Here is a 19,205-nt window from a genome sequence, read left to right as displayed (position 1 = left end):
GAACTGCACGTATCGGCGCCTGGTTTAGTCACTTCAAAACAATCTGGTTAGTAAGAGGGAGAGGAGGGAGGAAGGCTGTACCCCAGGCAGAATTGCGCATGGAAATACCAATGAGGTGACATTGTTCTCTGAGATGTATTGGAACAACAGAAGAAGCAATAGAACACCGCAGTTTCCATCCACACATCTCTATCCCACGGACAAAGAAAAGGCAGAGGATCTTATTGGAAGTCACATCTGATTTGTATCTGTCTTGCCTGAATCGGTTCTGATGCTGAGGAGGGGCAGGCTGAGCCCTACCCATTAAAACAGAAGGAAAACGCACAGAAGAGTGCGCAGCCAAGGCAGCTGCTGAGCCACCAATAAGGACAGCAAGGAGCTGCCTGTGCCTTGGGACAGGTCCCCCTGCCCGGGACATGATCTGAGTGAGCGCTGTGTGCTGCTGGCTCTTGGGCTGCAGCTAGTGTTGCTGCCCTCCCAGGGAAAAACTGACCAAAAGATCACTGATTCAGTCAGGTTCCTGTGTTTTGGGGTATCCGACAAAGGCAGCTGTTAGCCACACCCTGCAGAGCATCTCTTACGCTATTCTGCGCCAAGTGGGTTTTGCAGGTAGAAATCTCACCGCATTAGCTGCAAGAGTTACCCTGTGAGTCAGTACTGGCTGGTTAGGAAACTCTAACTGAATGGAAGCCAAAAAATTCTGTAAAGCCTTGTTTCCAGCCACATTTTTTGGTTTAGTAGCCAGAAAACCTCAGCACATAGGGAAAAAAAAACCACTGGAAAACAAAACAGAAGATGGTTTTTGTGGTTTTCCCTTGCACTGGTGTGTCCAAGGGGAGAAGGGTAGGTTTTGCTCTCTCTCTGACAATTGGGTTGGGGGAAGGGGGAGTCTCTGGCAAGCACACATTTTTTAACTCACATACTTAGAAAAAGAAAAAAAATCTCTGCTTAATGCCCAGACAAGAGGTGCTGGTACTAAGCCTCATTTTCAGGAAGGAAAACATAGCAAAATTCAGGAAAGAAGGCAGTATGAACAAATCAGAAAAGCTGAATTATATCCCATTCTCTCCTGGTGGCTTCACAAGTTGCTTCCCCCCTCTCCTCTTCATCTTTTTTCCATCCTGTCTCCACACAGCATTAGAGGGACAACATTTGGGCCAGGATGGCCATGAGCTATGTGTCTGATGCCCCCCACAACACGTTGCCATAGTGCAAGCACCGGATGATGTTCCAGCCTCTGCAAGAGGGGTCCAGAGGAGTGGGATGCTGAACACAGGCTGCAGCTGCCAACTCCTTGCTGCAATGCCACGGCATCACGCAAATTTGTCAAATGTACATCACAACAGCTGTATTTCTTCCCCTGTGATGGGCCTGGATGCACCCTGCATTTAGTTTCTGTTTAATCTAACTGTCCTGACGAAGAGACATCCTCTGGGGGAAGGATCTCCTAATACCAGCTGAGGCATAAACTCCAGCAGTACTCTGACCCTCTCCCAGGAAGAGAAATGGGGCCTAAAAGATTTCAGGATCAGAAAAGCATTAGCATTTGCCAGTCAGACATGGACAAATTCGTGGTGTGACTTCGGACTGTCACTGCGGGACTCACAGCAGCTCTGAAGCCATTTCAGTGGCATGTCTCAGCCTGAAAAATGTCACTGCCAGCGTTCCCAGTGCAAGTCTGGGCTGGGTTCACGGGCTAAGGGAAAAGGGTTTTTTCCACATTAAAGACTTTCTCTCTGTTGACAGTAATAAACAAGGGAAGAGAGGAGCCGATCCTGTTCCCGCAGGCCAGGTTACTCACATTTTGCAATGCTTGGGGCACCTGCACGGAAGAAAATAAAAGACAGCATACAAACATAAGAAAATCTTTCTGGGCCAGAATATCTTCCCCTCTGTGCCATCTTCAAGGGTGGCCAAGAGCAGGTGTCAGAGCAGAGCAGAGGCACGGGGCAGGTAAGTAGCGACACCCACCAGAGCTCCCCAGGCATCTGGCAGTATGCAATGCAGGGTCTCTGCCTGGACCTCCCACGCTGGGTTCAAAACCCAGGGCTGTGTCTGCTCCAGCCCCCTTGAAGGCGCCCCGATCCCCCCAGCCCATGGCTGCTGGAGCCACCCCGTTGGACACATTTTCCAACCTCCGTGCCACCACCCATCGCTACCCGTGCTCCCGTCGCTTAGCACCAGCGATAAACAGGACATATCCCCTTGGCCGGGTGCCTGCCCAGGGCATGCAGGATCAAGTCTTCTCCCAAAAACCTCCTCTGGCAGCCACTAAACAGCTCCACTTGGTTTATCAGGCAGTGAGGCTACCCCTGTAAGCAAAAGCACTCTTGCTTGATCAATGTCATCCTGCTAGGAAAATTGGCACCAGTCTGCCTGGCCTTTGGTGCAGATCTCTTCGCAATCCCCTTGCCTTGGCCCGTGTCTTTCCCCACATTACAAAACCACTCAATCTTCAGGACAGTTTTGGCTCATTGCTAAACATATGGCGGGTTTCTTGCCCGGGTTTGTCCAACCACTTCTCCCCAGGGGCAGGGCTCTTTGCCCCTGGCTCCAGCTAGCTCCACAGCTTTTTGCACCCAGTGCCAGTTTTCCTTTAGCTTTGGCAGATAATCTCAGACATTGCAACCCATACTCAGTTTCTCATGAGCCCTTTCTCCAGCCCCTCTGACTTTCCAGCATCCCCTTCCAGCTGTCTGTAAGCTGAGAGAAAATCAGCTCCTCCCCACTGCACCCTGCCCCACAGGATGCCTCTTTTTAAGCTGCTGCCTAGTGCTTCCAGCCCACCCCACTGTGAACCGCAGGCTCCCCGGCACTTCAGTCGAGGAGAGTGTAGGTCTTTGGCAGAAGAGGATGCCCTGCTCTCCTCCCTATCCCTAGCCAGGTTCCTGCCCTGCGCTTCTGAGGGCACTTGGGCTGCAGCAGCAGGTCAAATCCAGGACCCCAGTCCTGCCCCCATACCCAGCCTGGCGGGGTCACAGGGACGACTAAAACAACAGCGGAGTCAGGAACCTTAAACCTGGACAAATCCTTTCCAGGGGACTAAAGTGAGACGAGAAGCCAGCCCTGTGCAGCAGCAACTGCCGCCGTGCTCCATCAGCAAAGCCAGGAGTGGGGCTGCCCACAGCAGGGGAGACAGTCGCAGCCCGGCTGAGGGGACAGTGTGGGGTGCCCCGGGGTCCCCAGAGGGGCAGGCAGGCTGGGATGGAGCGCAGATGAATGGCTGAGCGCGGTTTCCACCGCACCCTGCCTTCACCCTTCCTGTCCCCCTGCAGGAAACAGCCCCAGCAGCCCTCGCCCGGGGCCCGCAGGACGGCATCCACCAGCTCAGAGCGAAAGCGCAGTGGGACGAGCCCCGACGGCTCCCCGTGCCACCCGTCCGGAGAGCCCCGCAGCCCGTACAACCATGCGTTGAGCCCTGCCAAGGAGAGTGGATGCCAAACCTGAATTACCAGCCCAGAGAGTGGCTGTGGATCCCGGGAGCTCCTGTGATTTGCGGCAGGTTTTTCAGGTCCCCGCCTGTCACACACACACGCAGATACTTAAGCAGTCACCCAAGGACCTGCGGGGTTCTTGTTTTACACGCTTCTGGTCCCCGCCAGCTCCAGGTAAGCGCAAGCTTTGAGCTGGGGGTGCTGGGGTGGATTTGCAGTTGGGGATGGGGGGGGGATGGAGGGAGGAGATGACCTGCGCCTGCCGATGCTCGGGAGGTTGGAGCAGCACCCAGCAGGGCTGTGGTGGGAACGCTTCATGCCTGGGGCAGGGAGAGGGGCACAGAGGCAGGCAGAGACCCCACGCTGGGGGTACCACGGGGGGCTTGCCTCTGCTTCAGCAGCTGCTGTGCTCTTGTTTGCTTTGTTCCCATCCGATATTATCTTCTAAAAGACTGAACGGGTAGTTTACAGGATGCATGACAGGTGGTTTTTCCTTATTTATGGCAGGGTCTGGTTTATTTTTAAAGCCTCCGTCCCACCTTATCCTGTCCTCATGCCGGCTGATGTTATCCGCAGCCACCCCACAGCAGGAGGCCGAGCAAAGCTGGGGACAGGACGTGGCCCTGCAGCAGAGCAAGGGAGGGCAGGAGGGCTCGTTTGCATTGAGAACTGCTATTTTGATCTCTGCAGTGGCAGGAAATAGCTGCAAGCTAAAACCAGATGCAGATGCCTCTAGTCGCACCCCAGCCGTGACAGTGGGGACAGCACTGGGGAAGAGGTCAAGAAGTCCAGCAGAGGCTATGGGACCCCATCAGCTGGGCAGGAGCTACTGCTCAGAGAGTTTTCCAGGGGCTTCCAGGGGTACAGTAAATCGTTGGAAAGGTGCACAGCCAGCCAAATATTGTGTCTGCCGTTCAAAAAAGCAAAGCTGAGCAAACAGAGATCATGTATTTTCTGGAAAAGTGGCTGCTTTCTGCCAGGATAGTAAATGCTGACTGTGTTAGCAGTGCTGGGACACAGAGAGATGTCCTCTCCCAGCTCAGGCCAGAGCTGGGAGCTCTGCTAGTAACCCCAGGGTGTCTCTGGGGAGCTGGATGCAACCACGGGGCCCAGGCAGTGTAATTGCGGAGGGAGGTCTCTCTCCACCCCACTGCTCCTACCTCACATCTAGGTCAGGTCACTCAGGACCATGTCCAGCTGATTTTTAGACATCACCAAGGATGGAGATGCCCCCATCTGCCTGGTCCCTGTCCCCGTGTTGGACCCACACACACTATGAAGATTTTTTTTCCTGATATCTAATAAGACTTTCTCTTGCTGCAGCTTGTGTCCATCAGCCATTGCCTTTTGTCTGCTCACTCCAAAATGGCCCTGGAGGTACATTTAAATGCCCCATCATCCACATGAAGAGCACCAGGTGCTGCCTGCGCAGCCTCCATGTACACAGCAATGCTGGCAGGCAACCGATGAGCCCCTTGCAAGCTTCAGCTGGTGGCTGCTCTCACATTGCTCCACCTAAAACCAAGACAGTTAGTCAGAGCCAAGTGTGAACTCCCCAGGGCTCTTTAGCGTGACAGGTAGGACAGAGCAGGTGTCACCGGTGCTGTGGTTTCACTGTGACCGTGCATCTGGCATTGTCATTTCTGGCTGGGTGGATAGGCCCCCCCTGCCACCAAACTCTCATCTCTGTGCTGCCCAGGGGAGACGGCGGTGGGCATGGGGCTGCTCACAGAGCTGTATGATGACCACAGCCCCCCAGCCTCTCTGAAGGCCAAATAGATGGTTTACATCCTTTGTACTACGCCATTTTTTTCCAATGCCTGCAAAAATTTAGTCAGAAAAAAGCAATGAGCAGTGATGCTTTTCAGCATCTGAGCAAAACGGTTGTGATTCTCCATATTTCTGCCACGTTTAAAGAAATGTAAGCAAAAAAATCACCTCTCCTGTATGGGGGAGACGTCCTGTGCAGCCTGAAGGCTGGGTTCTAGGCCTGGGCTTAAATGGTGCTCCATTTAAATGGTGGGTGGGCTAGTGGTGGTCCAGGTACTCCCAATGAGGACATTTAGGGACTCCTGGTGCCCTCAAATCCTGTTGTATACCCCCAGTTTTTAGCACCCAAGAGGTGCCAAGTCTGGGTGCCACACACTGCACAGGGCCACATGGCTCCTGGAAACCTCTGGGACCCAGTGAAGCAATGTGGGGAGACCTGAAGAGCCCTTCAGGACCCCCAGGGTTTTGACCTTTTCCTGAAAGCCATCTCACAGCCTTGAGAGGTAGGAACTGTTCTACCTCCAGGGCAGAGGGAAGACAAAGAAAAACCATCAGGCATCACATCCTGCATGCTGTGACACCCTGAGCTGCCAGCAGGTAGAAGATACCGTGTCCTACAGGGAAATGCCTCAGGAACCTGGAGATTATCAGAAATAGAAACAGCTGTGAAGATGAAACATGAAAGTTGAAGCACGTGTTCCCTATGCAAATCAATGCACACACATCAATGTACATTAATGCAGCAGGCTGCAAATGATGATTTATAAACTGCCCGGACCTGCTGCTGCTGGTGGCCCAGGCTACTTGCATGATCCAGAGGCGATGAGGAGCCCTGTGGTGACTGGGCTTTCTAGGAGAAGGGTGGGTGGCTTGGAGTTGACGTGGGGTGCTGACCAAGGAGGGGAGGAAGGACTGGTGGCCTGAGCCTGGCCTTATCTGCCCTTTGACCTCATGGAGAGCCCAGCAGCCCTATGCTGAAGAGCAGCACCTCAAGTTCAGGGGATCTCCTTCTCCCCCTGCATCATTTCCAGATGTCTCCAAATGCCCAAGGTAGGTAAGCAGCATTCACCTGGCCCCCACTGGCTCACACACATGAGGGACTGAACTTTGTCTGTCCCCTTCCTATATGGACACCTTGGAACTGAGCTGATGCCAGGAAAGCCCGGGCGACTGCTGCCACACACGTGTGGCCACAACACTCTGCAGACAAGGCCAGCTCAGCTTGCAGCACATGGGGTTAAAGATGGTCTTTCCCCAGTCCATCCAGAATGGTGGATGATGCCATCTACCAGCACACTCCATCAAACTCGGACGTGCTCCAGCCTTACGCTACCACTGTGTTACAATCACTATTTACCAAGTGACTCAAGAAGAGTGGGCTGTTTCACAACCAGCCCTGGTCTATTTATAAGCCCCTACTCAAATGCCAAAGGATCTTTTTATCAGTCAAAGCAACCTCCTGCAGACAAGGCTCAGTGGAGCCTTTGCTTTTTGAGGTAAAGCTCAAAGAAGAGGATCTCTCCAGGCCCTGTGAATAGGAGAGCTGGGTCTTTGCAAGCTGCAAGGCAGTTTTGGAGCTGAGCCCTATCCCAGCAGTGCTGTCAGGCAGTGAGAGCCCAGGGTACCGAGTGGGTTAAGGCGAGTTGTCTGTCAACCAGGAAAGCCGTTGGGTTTAAAGCTACACAGTAGGGGTGCAGCATGATGGAGGTGCCTGGGCTACATCCCAAAGCCAAGGAGAAGGAGAAGCTGGACTGCAAGGTGGAGGCAGGGCAGGTCTGCAGCAAACAGCCCAGGGGAGTTCCAAGGCGGGCCAAGGACTCCTGGCAGTACTGGGGACCCAGCAACACCAACCGGCCCGCCTGGCAGAGATGGGCCAGGCAACTCGGACAGCAGGAAAGCAGATCTAGAAAGGCCACATTTTTGCATCCAGCTCCTCCCCCGCCAACACCCCACAGCTTGGTTTCGGAAACACTGAAATGATTCAGCATCAAGGGACTTCTGCATGCTTTGTGGGGGCAACGCCTCGTGTTTTAGTTGACCGGATTGGCAGCCTCGACCCTCTGCTATGCGGGAGCAAACTTGGAGCCCTGCAGAAGGGAGCTGTGGGACTTACCCAGGGTGTACTTATTTGTTTTGCTTGTGCTTTTGTGCCAAGTCTGCCAGAAATTCGTGCAAAGCATAAGTGGGACAAACGTTACACTGGAGGAGAATGTGGGCTCGTTGCTTCTGCCATTACCGGGAGCACCTAGCACTGATCACAGGCAAAGGCAGTGAGGGCTTGGGCAATGCACATGCACGGGGTACAGTCCTCCGAGGACTGACCCTTCACTTATACACCAAAACACAAACAAACACACAGTTCAGCAATGCTCAGGAACAACACAACTAACTGTTTATGCCCATGCATATAGCATTAAATATTAGTGAAAACAAAGCAGCTCACGTGCTTATCACCAGTTTTGGGTGATGTCTGACCACGCTGCGAGGAGGAGGACCAGGACACTGATCAGGAGGGAAAACGGGGTGATAACTGGGTCCAAGCCCATGCTCCCAAAAGATGCTGCATCCTCTGGTTTGTGATTCTCCTGCACAAACTTGCCTGGTCGCTGGGGAGAAAGTAAAAAAAAACAAAACAAAAAACACTAGGCTGGGTGCCAGATACTGTCCCCTCACCCAAAGGATAAATGATGTTTTTTAATTAATGTCTTTAAATTAAGCCCCTCAACATGTCCATTGCTGTGACATCACTCCCAAGTGACGCCCAGGCCTAAATATGGTTGTAAACAGGAATTGTCCCCACGGGAGTCACACTGGCTATAAATACAGCAACAGGGGAGTGCTGAGCAGAGGACAGGCTGCAGTTTCCTGCCAGCTAAGGATGGTGAGACAGCTCAGCTGGGCGCTGCCGGCGTGCGGTCGCCACACTGGGGAAACCAAGGCAGGAGTTGCTGGGGGTGCTGGGGCTCCCGGCGGAGGTCCCCAGTATGCCTTTGGGAAGGGAGTTGTGCCCTACCACGGCCAGAGGCCACTGGGGAGGAGGGAGCTGGTGGGGACGTGGATGGCAAATCTGGGGCTCAGCAAGTGTGGCCCCACTAGCCTGTCCCAGCTTGGGCAATGACACCAGCCCCTCTCCACAGTGCCTGGCCCCATAACCCTGCCCCAGGAGAAGATGGCCACAGAGAAGCCAGTGACTCCCACCGAGGAGCAGCTAGAGATCCTGGAGTACAACTTCTGCAAGGTGAACAAGCATCCTGACCCCACCACGCTGTGCCTCATCGCGGCCGAGACCGGGCTCTCCGAGGAGCAGACTCTGGTGAGTGTGTACCCCTCGCCTCCACCTTGGCACCAGCCCTGCTTGTCCTGTGCCCCACACACTCCCCACATCTCCTGCCTGTCCTATCCTTGGCTCTCTATCATACTCCCTGCACTATTCTGTCCCCTCACATGCTTCCTACTGCACTCCCTGCTTACACTCTCTGCACCATTCTGCACCCCACACTGCACCCACAGGTCTCCTCTGCACCTCTGCAACCCCCAGTGCAGTCCCAACCCCACACTGTACCCACAGAGCTCTGTTGCACCACCCGGTACCCCACATCCTCCCTACACCCTATGTGTTCCTTCCCCTGCATCCCCCAAAGCCCCTTCCCCTGTAATCACAGCCCCTTCATCCCACAGCTGTGGTGTCCCACACAGCAGCCCTGTGCCCCACTGGGATCCTTGCACCCCCCCGTGCCTGGGAGCCCCGTCCCCAGCCTGGGTTTGGAGACCAGGCTAGTGCTTCCCGCAGGCAGAGCAAGGGCACACGCCGAGGGTCACAGACTGGCTGTGGAGCCCTGAATATACAATCCGCGTGCGCTGTCCTTTCCTTCCAGCCCATTTCTGATAGTCTCGGGTGTCCAAACCACTGCCAGCTTTATGGTCTGAAGAAACTACTGTCATTTTAAAACAGATACAGGATAGATGCAACTCCTGCAGATGTGCTGTGGTGCGTGCTCAAGCCATGCACTCTTCCCCTCACTGTAATTAGCTACTTTAGCATCCCCAAGCCCAGATGTCAGGCAAGTCTGTCAGCCTCTCCAGGAGACATAGAGGCCTCCAAATGTCCCTCCACAGGGACAGGATGCCACTGCCTGGGACTTCCACTGAGCCTTGTGCTCCATCTGTCTGCCTGCAGGCTACCTGGGGCTTCAGAAGCAAGTGGCTCCTTACCAGTTCCTTCAGGCTGCGGTGTAGCCGGTTTTGATGCAGGTGTTTTACAAACTGCTAGGCCCATATCAGCATTGATGGGTATAGAAGAGAAATCCAACCCACCAAAAAGTTAGCAGCATTTTGCAGAGAGCTGCCAAGCCTGGATCTCCCTGGGCAAAATCAAAAGCAGGCAATGCCGACATTTAGCCTGTCCCAGGGAAAGATGCTGGTGTAACATCCATTGCACTGATAGTCCTTGGCTGGAGTGGAAAAGGAGACCTCTCCTCCACTGTCCTTTGGTGGCAGGTGGGTACCACATTGCACTGCTTGTTTGAGGTAGCAAAGAGGCAGTACCCCCAAAATATCTTTTCCTCCTTAGAAATTGCACTGCTCCATGGGTTATTCTCCTAAAGTTAAGTTGTAAACACGGCCCATGTACGCCCAGGACAACTCTGGAGATGTCTTAAAAATCTTCCCTGTTAGCCATCTTTTTCCAGAAATATGGGGTGCTCCTAGAGATCTGGAGATGAAGGTCATGTTAAGGACAAGATTGAGACTGGGTTGGTGTGCTGCAAAGTGCCCGCATTGGATATGACACAGAGAATCATCGCTCTTGACATCTGGAGTGCTTTATCGGCTAGATATAGCAACCATTTTAATAAAAAATTTAGCAAAAATGAGATGCAAAGAGGTACTGAGTCAACAGGAGATGATGGTTTAGGGTAGGAAGTGAAATTTTTGGGAGGAGGCTAGGCAAGTAATCAACTGATTGGATGTGGTCCAAGGCAGCACTAGTGCGAGAGCCACTTGTAGAGAGCACTGTGGTTGTATCATTACAGACCACAATAGCTTCAAAAATAGCCATGAACTAATATAGCAACAAAATGCGCAGCAACAAAGCAAATCACAGGCACGTTCCCAAACAAAAGGCTGTGCTGTGCTTCCGGCACACATGAGTTATCTCTCTCGTATTACGGAGGTAGTGTGGCTTTATCCAGCTGCGTTTTATCTGACATTTTAAATTGCAGCTGTGTTGAAGTGGCATCAGCAGCTCTGGGAGTTGGCTTAGGGATGCTAAGTTAACTACAGAATAACATAGCCATGCATATTGCTTGAAGACCAAGATAATTTTTAATGCTTTTTAAAAATCCATTTGTCCGTATATCTGATGAGAGTTACTGTGTTGTCCCTCTCATGCCTTACAAAGCAGGTCAGCTTTTAGTTCCGCTCATTTTTGGACCTGCAGTGATTCTTTCACTGCTCCAGCCATTTAAAAAGACAGCATCCAGCAGCTTCTTAGCTAATCTCCTACTCTGTTTGCAAGAACTCACAGCAATAAAATGAGGACTCACCCATGCTGTCAAGGTCTGAAGCGAGCAAGAGAAATGAGTTTAAGAGGTGCACACATAGGTAACAAGACCGTTCGGTCAGGAGCGGCTGTCCTGCTGCCCGTACTGCCTGGGAACAGTGCAGCGCCGTGAGCTTCCCTCGCCTGGTCCCCCATGCTGGCCATAACTGCACCTTTAACAAAGGGTTCGCTCAGCCCAGTGCACTCAACCTCTCTTTTATTTTTCTTATTTTTTTTTCTCCAGAAATGGTTCAAGCAGCGCCTGGCGGAGTGGAGGAAGTCAGAAGGGCTGCCCTCAGAAAGCGGGTCTGTCAGGGACTAGAAGGTGCTGCTCCGATCCCCATGCCTGCTGTAAACGGTGGTGAAGCTCTTCAGAGTGGGTTTCCTTGGGGTTCTTCTGTTGCAATAGGTTTTGAGAGACAAAGTAATACCCTGCTATTTAACATGTTTTATTTAAAGTGTACATAACCAGGAAAATCATATTTTAAATATATATATGTGCATACAGCTTCTGATGGCTGTATAACCTGTTGATTCCCATCCATTAACAGCAGTTGCACAGGGCAAGGCAATTTCACACGCTTGTCCCAGGCTTGCAGAAAAGCTGCCATGAAACGTTCAAATACAGAATGGGGGAAAAAAGATTTCTTTTCCTTATGATCCCCAGAGGCAAAGTATGTGTGGTGGCTTTAATATACAGATCATCCAGAGGCGGGGGGCACCTGGAAAACCAGATGTGTTGTTCAGGAGATCTTGGTTAGCTCAAGAAGCCCAAGTCAGCTCGGGATATTGGCAAACCGACTGTCTACACCATAATCAGACCAAGCCAAGCCCCCTTTGCGTGCATTTCTCACGTTTCTGTTAAAGGTCACCAAAGGGAAAGAACTGGTCTTTTTTTTTTTTTTTCTTCCAATGCATTAATAAAAAAACGAAGTTTCTTCATGAGAGGAGCTGTGTTATGTCCCTGCTTGTGCTCCCTGCCCTGGTAGCAGGAGGCAGATTCCTCTGAGAAGGCAACACATCTTCAGGGCAGCCTCAGTGGGCACCGCGGGTTCTTCCTCTTGCCACAGGGATAGCCCACAGACACGGGCAATCTCCTCTTCTAGGGCACCCATGGGTCCATCCCTGGCAGCCCACACAGCTCCACAAACAGCCCAAGCCCTGAGGTGGCAGAGGCTGGTGCCAGCCCCCAGGGTGGGGGAGGACAGACCTCAGTGTCCTTCTGGCCATTCTCAAGCTTGAGGGATGCAGCTGCACTGGGGCTCTCGCACAAAGCCAAAACTCTCATCCATCCTGGTACAGGACAATGCATGGGCTAAAAAATATCCAGCACCATTACCCAGTGACCTTACCTTGTTCAAGACGGTTCAAAAATCCTCTGCTTAGTGGATTATTGAATCAATTAGTCGATCTTCTGATTAATCCTCTTCCGGTTTGTGGTCACCCGCCTCTATTGCTTTGGAAGGAGAATCAGCTTAACATAGAGAAGATTAAGATGCAAAGGCAGTGAAACTGCCACGTGCTTGAAAGAATCCTTATTTTTTGTTGTTCTTCTCTTTTAATGGTACTTTCATCTATGGCTTTTGTCCCTTGCTGGGGAGCATCTCTCTTGCCTCAGTATCTCCAGCCTATCACCAGTGGTTAGGTTGCCAGTGCAAAGCACACCAAACTCGTAGGAAACAGATAAAAGCAGTCTTTGCCATGTCCCACACAGGCTGTGCTGTTCCCCTGCAATCCATCTGCCAAACTGATACACCCTCAGATACGACTGGAGCTCAAGTTTTATTCTGCAGAGTCTGACACCAACATCTGTTTTGTTCTTAATCTTTGCAATGTGCCTTCTCCCTTACACTGAGGAGAACTCTGCTTTTTTGAGTTAGGCTCCAAAAATCCCAGTGCAGAGCTCCATTATTCTGCCCAGGGTCACACAACTGAATATCTGAACCGCACAGATTTAACCCACCTGTGTAACTTGTTTCAAAGACGCATGTAAAGCAAAAGGCGCTATCTGCGGGTTCTCCAGGCCCTTGAGAAAACAGGCCCCAAATCCAAGCCAACTCAACACACATGCCACCCCAGCATTTCCAAGGTCTGTACTAAAGCTTTGCACCTTATCAAATCCATCCCTGGATCTGGAATTTTGCAGCCTTTTGTGTTTCTATTTCTGTCACAAGCACAAAACTTTGAGCATCACTAAGAAGGTATCTCTGAACTTTAGCAAAAATTTTGAAACCCAAGGGCAGGAGTTGTGTTGCATCAACCTACTCTGTGCCGTCGGTTTTGGTTTGCCACACTTCTTTATGTGAAAGAACAGTTCCTGTGCTGGCTTCCCCCAGCTGTTGTGTCATTACTCAACTGTTACAGCAAAAAAATAAGAACAATAAACTCCAGACATAACCCATCCTAGGGAGAGTGGCTTCCCACAGTAAGTCAAGTTCTGCTCTTTTCCCTTGGTGACTCTTTTGTTCTTAAGGAATGATCACTTTATTTAACTCCCCAGACGAGCCAGTAAAATTGGCTACTCATAAGAAAGTGTTCCTGCTAGGTGCTGCCTTTGCGCCGTGTTCAAGCAGGTTTTCCAGCCACAGCACAGCCCAAAGAGGGTGATGTTCCAGGGGCAATGGGGGCAGCTGGCACAAGCAGTGGGCTGTGTTTCTGAGGAAGCTCAGCGCTTAATCGGACGAGCCAGTTCTTGGATCCGTGCAGAACAAGTTGCCTTCTTAGCAGCCTCCTTCACTGTGAAAGCGTCTGGGTTGAATTGAACTGAGCCCATAGAAGGCCTAGGGGAGCAAGGACAGAGCCAGTCAATTCCGGATGGAGCAGGGCCAGCTCTCAAAGCTGCCTGCCAGCTGACACACCTCCACTTGAGCCCTGCCCTTCCCCATCAAGGGAGGACAAAAGCAGTCACGCCTCTGCTGCTGTCACCAGGACGCTAGTGAGAGGGGGTGCCCCATCTCTCACTGAAGCTGTCACAGCCACTACAGCCAGGCATTCCCTCACCCTCTGTGAAACATCCTATCCACCATTTCCTGCTGCATCATGCTGGGCAACATGGATGTGCTACACTGTGCCATGGGTCAGCTGGGTGCTTTTTATAATTGTAATTAATAATTAAGGAGTTACAATCAGTAATTCCTACTGGAATTAGAAAGTTCCTATTTCTTCTCTTTGATTCTCCTTCCACCTCAAAAATGCCTTTTAAATCACAATCCATGTAGCATTAGCACATCCATCCGTACAAAATCCAGGCGTCTTGGAAGTAGAAGAGCAGCAGCTTAGTCACACTGGCCAAATCCAGATCAACAAGGTGCCATGGCCCACACAAAATGGGCTGACAGCTGATCATTTACCCATGGCAGGGAAGAAGCACCTACCTTTTGCAAGGCTGGGCCAGTTCCACAAGCCTTGGTGTGGCCACTGCGTGCTTTGCAGCCTTTGTCACTGGCCACTCAGCATCCCGCAGGGGCACATAGTCAGGGTGCAATCTTTTTGCCCTAGCCAGCTCCAGGGTCCGAGGGCTCGCAATTGCCTCCTGAGCAAACTTGGAAACCTGTAGAAGAATGGGGAGGAAGGTCCTTACAGGTGCTCCCGGCATTCAAGGGTGACCAGCCTGCAACTCAGTGTACCCAGATTCACAGTCACTCACTACACACAGATGGTACATGATCCTGTCCACAGCTGTGTCTGGCACTAGACAAGCTGAGGAAGGAAAAATCACTGCTCCACCAGTCCCATAACCTGCCCTCCAGCCTCTTCTTACTCATGGGCCTTTGTCCAACTCATCCCCAGCACTGGAGATCCCAATTAGGCACTTGTCCATCTCTCCCCATCCCCACAACTGCTAGGCACAGGCCTGCCCTTCTCTGGGGACGTCTGCTGGGGGCCAGTTCATGCTCTGGATGGAGGACAAGTCCTGCTCTCCATCCCAGGAAGCAGCTATGTCAGTCTGACAGACAGCAGCATATCCAGGGCTGCCATGAAGAGAGCCACCAGTGACTGGGCACCCAGTGCCCTCCCCTCTGCCCGGCACCCCTGCCATACGTGGTCCCAGGCAGTGCTGCCTTACCGGACGGATGACAGATTCAGGAAAGCCATGCTCATAGCAGCAGGTCACCTTCCTGACCCGGGGCTCTGCAAGACACTGTAACCGTGAGGATGCTCTGGCCAAGACTGCAACAGTTGTAACCTGTGTTGGCACCTACATGGGTTCAGAATAGAGGAGGGATGTGCGTACACAGAGTTCGTCCACAGCAGCCCACAGGGACACACTCCCTCTCCAAATGAATGAGCACCCAGCACACTTCCTCTACAGACATGGTTACAAGAAGGAGTGTTCTTACTTTCCCAGCATCCATTATTTTTCTTTCACCTAACTACAACGTAATTCTGGCGCTATTGGGATTTGTACGTCTTAACCAATATTACTTGTCGCCCACTCATAGCCAGGAGAGCAATGCCTGTAATGAGAGCCTGTGTAGCCAGGTAAAAGTGCAGAGAACTTTCTCCCAGAGTAGAAATATGTTTTTCTTATTCATCTTCCTGGCTGAATCCAATAAATTCCTTGCTAAGGAGAGACGCTTAGATTTCAGGGTAAAAGTGCTGGTGCAGTTAACTGCATTCCTACAGCAAAAGTGATTACTTCTCCAGCATGGGACTTCTTTCCCCATTTTTCACAGGGTTACTGATGCCAAGGCCTGCTCCAGCACAGCCTCCCTTATATCCCATCCCAGAGGCTGCAGCCAGAAAATTCAGCCTTTGCCATGGAAATGAGTGTAATCTGAGATTGCCCCAAGCCCTTTCACCCCTGCTGAAGCAATGACTCGCCTAAAAGGAGCAAGTTCAGAAATACATCTCTGAATTAGGTTTCTGGTAAAACACTGTTAAAATATATATAGTGTTCACAGGCTCATCCCCCCTATATACACAGATAGGAGCACAGCTGCCCAACTGCAAACATGACTGTACTCCCTAGGAGCTAAACAGGCCATTCCCATCAGGGTTCTCCACGTTCCCAGGCTGCTTTATCAGGGGATACAACCCAGATTCCTCCCTTGTCTCTCCTGCTATTCTAGGCTGCTCCAGCTTGGCTGTTTTCTGTCTCTCAGCAGGGAGATTTTCAAGGACAGCATCTCACTCCAAAAAGGCACCTTCTCTCAGTATCACAAACTCCAGCAGAACCAGACAGATTCTCGCCTCCACAGCACACACCGGGCACACCCCACAGCAGGGTACAGGGTGTAAAAACTCAGGACAGTTTGCAGCATCGCTGTCCCCTCCAAATCTCACTCAACCGTCTCCTCACCTCTCTATCCATCAGGAACTCTGGGTGCAGCACCTTTGGCTGGGCAAGCTCCAGGATCCGCGGGGAGGCCTTATAGCTCAGTGCAGCTGGTGACACGGGCCACTCAGGGGACTGGCGAGGTCTGGAAGCAGAGGGTCATGGCAGTGCCACTCACAGATATTCCCACACACTGGTTAAACCAAGCTGCAGCTGCGATGTTTAAGCCTCATGTTTGCTGCAGTAGAAGGCAGCTTTTTCTTGTGGACATTTCCAGCGTAGAACCCACCTAACTCATGAGAGAGATTCCAGAGGTCTAATCCCAGCATAGTCCTTGCTCTGCATTTTGCCCTCTGTGGTACCCATCCACTGTTCCTATATTTATTACTTTGAAGCGGCACTGATGCTACAAGACACAGTGGCCTACCTGTAGCACCCTACAGACTTTCTGTCTTCTCACCTTTGCTGCAGGTAAGGAGCCTGGCATTTTTTAGGTTCAGACAACTTCAGCAGCCGATCAGAAGGGAAGCCAAAATCCACTAGCAGGGGACGCTCCCAGGTCATTGTTTCCCATCCAGAGCTGTACAATAAGAGGAATGATGAGGAACAGCACAGAGAGTTAGTAAAAGCCAACTAACAGAAAGTGTGATCCTGGCAGATGGTATCCTAAGTCTGGTTAAACGTCCATGCCTGCTGCATGTACAAAAGTTGTCGCCAGTGCGCATGGAAGAGCCATGAACAAATGGGCATTTACACTTGAGATTTCCTGACTTTAAAGGTTAGCACTGTTTGCATTTAAGAGTCTTCTTTTAAGCACCCTCAGTGCATTGCTTTCAAAGACTAGGCCTTTCCTTGGGACATTTCGGGAAGCCGCTCTACAACACAAACCCGGCATCTCTGTTGTTCAGCTCTGCAAGCTGCCAATTTAGAAACCTCTTTGTTGCAATGGCTCGTGCTCTAGCAGCTCCTTTCATCTTGGGATCTCCCCAGGCTTGCCTAGTGCATGCTCATCCAGCTTTCCATCAGCCACAGCTGCTGGCAGATGTCTGTCATCACCAGGGAAGAGGTGAGCAGGAAGGCAGGAAGGGCTGTCAGACGGAGACCGTTAGTCAGAAGCAGAAGCTCTCAGGAGGATGAGAGACCCTGAACTGATGACAGTGGCAGAGGAGAGAAAACTATAGACACACGTGTCTTGACATCCCTCCAGGTAGAGGAATGCCAGGAGTACAATATAGTTTCCATTCTCATTGCTAGTACTTCTTATAGACTAGCAACCACTACCCTGTGTCCAAAAGAGCCTAATCCCCTCCAACAGAGCTACAGATTAGTTGCTTCAAGTAATGCAGCATCACCCTGCCCCACTGAAGTTTACATTTTCTACATCATTTTTCACACCTATTCACAAACACAGACCGCTTTGACTGGTTGTTCACCATGCAGTGACAGCGGGGGTTTAACTCAAGGCAAGAGACCTGGATTTCCTCCAGCCATTAGGATGCTGCAAGGTTTCTCTGTTCATAGCACTTCCTAACCTTTATCTTCAAGATTTAGACCAGGCTCCAAGAGGATGCAGGGGATCACTAATTGTGTCTAGGGGCCTGGCTGGGTCCCAATACAGACAGGGAACACTCTAGAGACAGACAGTCCCTCTGTATACACAGGTATCACATATACATGTTTCCATCAAGGTATGCATGCATGCACATGATTGTCTCTGCTTCCAGGCTGAAGCAGAGCTGTTGTTTTGGTTTGGGTTTTTTTTTTTTGTTTGTTTCTGCAGAGAAACATGCTCCCATGTCCTTGGAGGCTGAGATCAAGGCTGGCTCCTTCGGCAGTTGATCCAAACCCAGAGCTCTAATCAAACTAGCAACCACCACGTGTTGCAGACACCCTTCCCACAGCCAGGAGACGGGTATGAGGAAATAAAAGGGCACCAGAACTTACCACCCCTCAGGTCCTCCTCATTTTGGCAGTCAGGTACTCAGGGTCACTATAGCACTTTCTTCCCTGCTTACAGATGGCCCCTGTTCCAAGCACTGGTAGCTTGGTGGGTCTCAGTGGCATGGAGCTCCCTGTGGGGCAGTGGTGGCAGGAGAGGAGACGGCATCTCCCCTTCCCCTGGGAGCCAGCACATCCCCCTGACTGGAGAGCACCATCTGAGCTGGCTCCTTTCCCAGGATGTGCCACCACACCACTGACCTGCACTGGTGCTTGCTAAAATCCTTCTTGGGCTTGGCCAGTGCCACTATTCTTGGGGATGGTTGAGCTGTCAAAGCACCGCGTGAGAGGGTCCAGATCGTCTCTTGGTTTCCCCACACAAGCCTAGCAAGAACAGCAAGGGTGTGAAATTTTAGAAACATGCACAAGTGCTTGCTGGGGCTATCCATCCCTGCCTAGGATGGGACACACACACCGTCCCTATGGCTCTCCACAGCTGTAAAGTGACACTACCATCCCCTGAGCACTCAACTTCTCTGGCACTGAATTTCCTAACACTGTCTTGGTGGTTGTTGCAACTCAAAAAGAAAAGAGCCTTCAAGTGATGAGTCTGGTTTTACAATTCCCAGTGGATGTGCAGAAAGGGTCGTTTCATTATATCTCTGAAACCCCTGGGGGAGTTTCATGATTGCATTTTTCTTGCCTCACCATTACCACCTAACTATACCACAGGCATGACAGTAAAAATAATAATAATGTTACGGTCAGGGTGTGCCATGGAAAGTGGGTGAGGTTTTGCAGCACGTTAGTGGTTACTCTCCCGTGCCCAGGGCAAATTTGGAGTTGCTCATCCCCCATTGAGAGAGAGGCCATGGTGGAAGAGGGTACCAGAGCAGCCAGGACAGGGATCAGCAGGTTTGTGGAGCCTTTTTCAAGCACAATGACACCCATCCAGACAGTGGAGAAGAGGCGTTATCAAGAGACTGTTGCCCTGGCTTGTCATGCTATAGATTGACCCCATAATGCAGACAGCAACTGTTCCTAAAGCTTGACTGTGTCCTCCAGGGTACAGCAGCCTGTGGCCCCAACGAGGTCCGGTCCCCTTGCACCACAGCACCATCCTACCCTCCAGCATCTCAGTGGGGCAGGTCAGATGGGGCAGCAAAGGCAAGACTCGGCTCAAGCCCAGTTTTTGGACTGAAAACAAGAAAGAGCAAATTGAAGAGAGCCCATCAAACACTGAACA

General features: G+C 51.5%; 2 protein-coding genes across 4 annotated transcripts; one reads left to right on the top strand and one right to left on the bottom strand.

Annotated features, from left to right (window-relative positions):
* The first annotated feature begins 3,083 nt into the window (after positions 1-3,083).
* On the top strand, positions 3,084-11,638 carry HOPX (HOP homeobox). Of its 3 annotated transcripts, none has more exons than XM_063337070.1 (3): positions 3,084-3,608; positions 8,342-8,517; positions 10,988-11,634. In XM_063337070.1, exons 2-3 carry the CDS (start codon positions 8,374-8,376, stop codon positions 11,063-11,065), a joined length of 222 nt encoding a protein of 73 aa, XP_063193140.1. In that variant the 5' UTR covers positions 3,084-3,608; positions 8,342-8,373; the 3' UTR covers positions 11,066-11,634. The 3 variants fall into 3 exon arrangements, with proteins under 3 accessions (XP_063193140.1, XP_063193142.1, XP_063193141.1); XM_063337072.1 differs by lacking the exon at positions 3,084-3,608 and adding an exon at positions 7,910-8,142 and having other exon boundaries at positions 10,988-11,638; XM_063337071.1 differs by lacking the exon at positions 3,084-3,608 and adding an exon at positions 7,912-8,085 and having other exon boundaries at positions 10,988-11,636.
* Positions 11,639-11,801: 163 nt separating this feature from the next.
* SPMAP2L (sperm microtubule associated protein 2 like) lies at positions 11,802-17,049 on the bottom strand. The gene is made up of 5 exons (XM_063337069.1): positions 16,482-17,049; positions 16,046-16,166; positions 14,810-14,941; positions 14,118-14,293; positions 11,802-13,523 (listed from the first exon to the last, which is right to left on the bottom strand). Exons 1-5 carry the CDS (start codon positions 16,583-16,585, stop codon positions 13,409-13,411), a joined length of 648 nt encoding a protein of 215 aa, XP_063193139.1. The 5' UTR covers positions 16,586-17,049; the 3' UTR covers positions 11,802-13,408.
* Between the last annotated feature and the right edge of the window lie 2,156 nt (positions 17,050-19,205).

This window comes from Chroicocephalus ridibundus, chromosome 5 (assembly GCF_963924245.1).
Source record: "Chroicocephalus ridibundus chromosome 5, bChrRid1.1, whole genome shotgun sequence".
NCBI classification, from domain to species: domain Eukaryota; kingdom Metazoa; phylum Chordata; class Aves; order Charadriiformes; family Laridae; genus Chroicocephalus; species Chroicocephalus ridibundus.
Note: the sequence above shows the minus strand (reverse complement) of the source record. Positions and strands in the feature narration are given on the sequence as shown.